The sequence below is a fragment of the Gastrolobium bilobum genome, unplaced genomic scaffold (genome assembly GCF_033153095.1).
Source record: "Gastrolobium bilobum isolate Gb01-03AN ecotype WA unplaced genomic scaffold, APGP_CSIRO_Gbil_v1 utg12132, whole genome shotgun sequence".
Classification (NCBI taxonomy): Eukaryota; Viridiplantae; Streptophyta; class Magnoliopsida; order Fabales; family Fabaceae; genus Gastrolobium; species Gastrolobium bilobum.
The window spans coordinates 31,167-36,920 of NW_026899550.1; the positions used below are offsets into that span (position 1 = coordinate 31,167).

At 31.0% G+C, this 5,754-nt stretch overlaps 1 protein-coding gene across 1 annotated transcript; it reads right to left on the reverse strand.

The window, feature by feature from the left end:
- Positions 1 to 4,435: 4,435 nt before the first annotated feature.
- LOC133291394 (chaperone protein dnaJ 11, chloroplastic-like) lies at positions 4,436 to 5,352 on the reverse strand. The gene has a single exon (XM_061489657.1). It carries the CDS (start codon positions 5,280 to 5,282, stop codon positions 4,794 to 4,796), a length of 489 nt encoding a protein of 162 aa, XP_061345641.1. The 5' UTR covers positions 5,283 to 5,352; the 3' UTR covers positions 4,436 to 4,793.
- Between the last annotated feature and the right edge of the window lie 402 nt (positions 5,353 to 5,754).

The following is a 5,754-nucleotide window of genomic DNA, read 5'->3' on the forward strand; positions in this document are numbered from 1 at the left end:
CATGTAAGATATTTATTGTGACTCTCATTATAAAATTTTAGTTTATACTATTGCCTCTTTAAGCATTAATTGTTACATTTACATATTTGACTCTATCAAGGGGAAAAGACCTAATCTTACAATCAAATTATTCATTACGTTTCCAAAATTTTAGTCTCAATTGATATGCTCGAAGTACTTGATGCTAGTAAAGTGTTACTTGATTATTGAAACAAATAACCTCTTGCTGTATTTATAATGGGGGAATGATTCGTTTATAAAATTTTTTGACAAATTTTTTCAAATTACATCATCTTTTCCTGGCTTCTGAAAAAAGATAGTGTAATTTGTGAGAGTTTGTAAAAAAAAATTTGTAAATATAATCTGCCCCATTTATAATTGGATTTTGAAAGTGAATAACTGTAATGATATTAATAAATATTGATACATATTTTGTATATAGATTTGTTGTTTGTCATTTTAAATGACATAAGTTATGTCATTTTAGGAGAGAGATAGACAGAAAATGAAAATCATGAGAGAGAAAAAATAAAAATCATGACAAAAAATTTATTCTATATCTATCTTTTTCTTAAAATAACATAACTTTATGTCATTTAAAATGACAAACACTTTTCCTTTTCCTTTGTATATATATCCTTACATAATTCTCATACTTTCAATTTTAGTCTGAATTTTATTATGCGTTCTCTATTTGTCCTTTTGTCCAGTGGGCCTCCAAACATCTAGAAGGTTAATTATATTCTCTCTCATACGTGATTGTGTTTATTCGAATATATTTTATCAAACAAACGTCCTCGGGTTCATCACGTCGAATAAATAATGCTATTATTTTTTATTTCTCCTAAGAGGGCCACAAAACGCAGCATCATGAGCTTGCTAAATATCTTCTTCTAGAAGGATAGGCAAACAATAACGAAATTAGCTTTCAAGGCTTCTGAAAAGTCACTTCCACGATGAATAAAATAAAGTTCTTTTCATTTCGTTTCATAACCGTTGATTTGTTTTTAATTACATGTGCTTTTTAACTTTTTCTATAACTTATATAGAAAAAGTAAGTATCATTTTAAATGATGTAAAATTGTGTCATTTTAAGAGAAAGAAAGAGATAAATAATGGAGGAGAGAGTTGATAAAAAAAATAAAAGTGTGAGCCTCACCTCTTTATGAAAGTGAAAAGATATAAATTATGTCATTTAAAAGAATAAACATTTTTCCCAACTTATATTCCCAGAAATGCAGAATGGTACGAAGCGATATGAAAAATTGTTACCACATAAAAAAGGGTTCCCGTAAACCACACACACACAAAAAAGACAGTTCCGATAATTTATTTATTTTACTGAAGGGAGTGTTTGTGGAAATGAGTTTATCCCCCAACAATTATTTGTTTAAAGGATAAGTAGCTCACTTACTTGATTTAATGATCGTTGGGTAAACAGTCCCTTTGTGGATTGTTGCTCAATCAATTGAGAAAGAAAAAAGGTTGATCCATTCCTATTTATTACACGATAAAATATACATGTTGATGAACAAAATTGAAATAAATTTTTTACCCCATCTTAATAAGGTCCACCTTTAAACGGGGTTGGCACATAATAAATTTGGTTAATTGGTAAATTTAAAAATATTATAATTAACAATTTTTTAAATTTTATCTTGTTCCGATATGATAAATTGGGATGTCCAACCTAATGATTGGTAATGTTTCTGTTGGATCTAGACGCCCTCCCTTAGATATTTATAGAGGAGATACATTTGAAAATAGACAAATCACTATGTCGTATATGTTCTAGTGTTGCACTATGACCTGCCTATTTTTAAATGTATCTCCTTCATAGATATCTGAGAAAAGACATCTAGATCCAATAAAAACATTACCTATCATTAGGTTAGACATCACGATTTATCAAATCGAAAGATATCTAAATAGGGATAAGTTAAAAGGCGTGAGAATAAAGAAAGAAAGAAAAGGTTTAGTTTATTACACAAATATCCGCCGTTATATGTTATTGTAATCTAACGGTGTTAAAAAAGGATAAACAGAATAAGAGTAGATAGAATAATCTATCCCATCTAAATATTATTTAAAAATAACTTTTTGTTATTCTTTTTTTAAGATAATATTGATATTTTCATAGTCATAAATAAATTGAAAAAAATAATAATCAATAAAATATTCCGTAATTTGTATAAAATCAAAATGGATCAATAATTTATTAACTTAAATTATATTTAATCTATTATAGGTTAATTTTCATTTGATCCAACCGTTGATTTAACTATTGTGCAATATCATTGTCTGCATGGACCCCACAAACGTTGTGGACCGTTCATCAATTGGGGTTAATTATTTCTGGTTTCTTACATTTTGCTTTGTTCAGGACAGTGTTTAAAATAAATCATTAGGATTTGTATAGTAGCGAGGGTTGACATAGGTTGTATTATATTAATTGTTCAATTTTCACTTATTCAAAATGAAAAGTATAAACTGAAAATGCCACGTGGCGTATCATATTAGATTAATCTTAGATAAATTTATGCAGAATAGACTTATTGAAACTATCAGAAAAAGAAAAAAAAACTTATTGAACTATTTTTTTTTATCTACCATTTTTTTTTTCTTTTAAGGGCTAACTATTTTGGAACTTGGAATATTAAAAAATATAAATTATGGATTAATTTTTCTTATATTGTAAGAGATAAAATTATATATTCATAAAAATGTGGACATTGTGTGCCTCTTCTCTTCTAATGGCTCCACATAAGACTCACACATTTCATATAAATGTAAAGGGCAATGCTTTTTTTTATGCTATTGGAGAGGAGGAAAGTTTCCTACACTCTCAAATTTATGGTGGGACCCACACATAAAAAACAAAAAACAAAAAAATTATTGCACGCAAAACGAATTCTCACTAATACGAGAAGAGAGCTCTCCTACAACATAAAAATTCTTTTTCCCAAATGTAAAAGATAAAATTATCTCTTTTAATATAAGAAATATTGATCTCATTCAATAAAGAAGTAAATTCACAAGAATATAAAAACAAAAATCAAATAGGGGGAAATGTTATATTCTTGTTTCACACAATATCTTACAATCAATTTTATGGTTATTACTTTAAAATTAAATCAATAATTTTTATTTAATATTATTTTATAACCGTTAATTTAATTATGATCTAATAACTAAAAAAACAATTATAAAAACTACATGAGAAAATGTAACCTCCTAAAAAAGTTATAATCAATGGAAATTCGAAGGTAGAACCGCACATTACCCTTTGTCTTCTAGAAAACTGAGTTTCTAGAATTTCGTTATGAAGCCTCAAGAACACGCCAAGTGTAGTTGACTCTTGATTTCATTAGAACCAAAGTTTCCAAATTTCGGGAATGCATCCAGCTAATTTATTTCTAAAGCAAGCCAATCAACGTTGTTTGCGCATTCGCTTAACTCGCCCCAAAACCGGTCAACATCAATCATCTCCGTCAGTCACCACTCACCACAAACAAAAGAATACTCTTGCATTTGATAGATGATTTTTTTATTTTTCTTTTTAAGAAATCACGACTTTTGAATAATGTTACCAAAAGGTTAATTCAAAATTTCTCATTTTATGTTTGGTTAATTATATTTTAAGAATATGGATTAATTTTATAAAATTAATATTTGATGAATTTTTGAAAAAAAATGTCGGATATGTCACAAAAGAATCAAAATGCAACATTATAAACTTACTGAGAGGTTATACTTACTATTTTTTTTTTTACTACTTCTTACTATCAAATCTTAACTGTTAATTTTCGTCAATTTAACGATTATAATTTATTAGAAATTAATAATTAATTAATAAGTGTGACCCAATAAATTATAATTATTAGATTGACAGAAATCAACAGTTAAGATTTAGTAGTAAAAAAAAAAAAAAGTAGTAAGCCATAATCTTCTCCATAAAACTAACCTGTGATTTTACAAAAATATTTATTTTTTATAAAGGTGAAGTTACAGTTATTACCTCTTTTTCTCACTATCTCTTACTATTAAATTTTAACCGTTGATTTCCGTCAATCTAACTATTATAATTTTTTGGGTCATACTAATTAATTAATTATTAATTTTAATAAATTATAACTGTTAGATTAACAAAAATCAACGATTAAGATTTGAAAGTAAGAGGTAGTAAAAAAAATAATAATTATAACCTTCCACTTCTACAAATTTTCTGAGAGGTGAAAATCTAAAATTACCACCCACCTCTAATATTTTTTCATAAAAAATTTATACACAATTTTACAAAAAATAAATAATTAAAATATTCAATGTGAGTTTTATAGGAATATAATTATGCTCTTGCTTTCGTTTGTTACTTGTATATTTTTTTTTTTATAGATAGAAAAATAAAATAAAAAGGACGCAAATGTACAAATGGTCAATTTTTCTTCTTCTTTTTGTTGGTCCATGAAATTTGATGGAATCATGGAAGAAAGGTTACATTATAAGGAAACAATACCACGCAAATGGCAGTCTTCTACTGTATTGTAGTGGAAAGCTCAGCAGAATCCTAATTTGTAATTAGTAATGAAGAACCATCAAGAATTCAAGATCAAGCTGTTTCTATATCTACGTACGTGTATATGTACATATACGTAGTATAATACAAACTCCGATAACTAACTAATTAGTAATTGATTAATTATAGGCAAGGCAAGAACGCTTCAATAACTGCGCCTTCTCTCGTTTCTAGACACTCTAATTAAGCCAAGGGGCTTCCACGCTGACGAGTCGACTCACTACCAGCACTGGTCCGTTTCCCAGTTCCGACTCGTATAGCCGGAAAACATCGATGCCGTCGACAACGGCCGTTGTCGCCGGAAGAGGCTGCGGTCGTAATTGGCGCGCTTGTCTGGATCCGACAGGGTAGAGTACGCGGCGTGGATCTTCATGAAATCGTCAGCTGATGTGTTCTTCCGGTCGATCGCCGCCACGTCCGGGTGGCAGAGCCTGGCTAGACGCCGATACGCCGCCTTGATCTCCTGGTTGGAGGCGCCGGCGGGGATGCCTAGAATATCGTAGAGCGAAGAGCACGAGGAGTTCAGATACGAAGGCCTCGGTTGCTCCGTCCAGGTAGAACGAGCATCGGCGGTTGCGGTGGCAGTGGCAGTGGCAGTGGCGAAGGCGACTATTGGCCGGGATCTCACTCGGCACGGCGGTGAAGCCACGGCGTTGCCGGTGAGGCTAGTGGCTGAGAGAGACGCAGGAAAGGAAACTGAGGAGAGCATGTTTGTTGATACGTTACAAAACGTTGTCGTTGTATGAAGTTGAGATTTTGGAATAGAATGTGAGGAATGAATAGAAACTAGGATTCTTATATAACTTGGGGAGAGAGACGGAGTTGGGTGTGGACCCCACCCTGAACATAAACCGTGGTTTCCATGTGTTTTTCAAATAAAACCACGTATAAATCTTATCCAATCCAATGGGGCGTTTCCGTGTGCTGACACAGGACGAGTTTGGCTTTGGCTTATCCCATTTCCTATTCTGCTGCAGTTTCCCTCCGGCATTGATCTCACTTCTCAGTTAAAACATCGCTGTCATATTTAGGTCCTTGGCAATAGTTTTTATCCGTATTTTAGTTTTCCTACAGATTTGGTTTTAACTACGGTAATTAAAAAGTTAATAATGCAATGGTTGTGTTATGGAGGTTGTAATTTTTTTTATTGTTATTCGCATTCCTACATTTTATTTTAGTTT

Excerpts from the sequence above, each read along its gene's own strand:
- LOC133291394 (XM_061489657.1), bottom strand. The coding sequence starts at position 5,282 with ATGCTCTCCTCAGTTTCCTTTCCTGCGTCTCTCTCAGCCACTAGCCTC.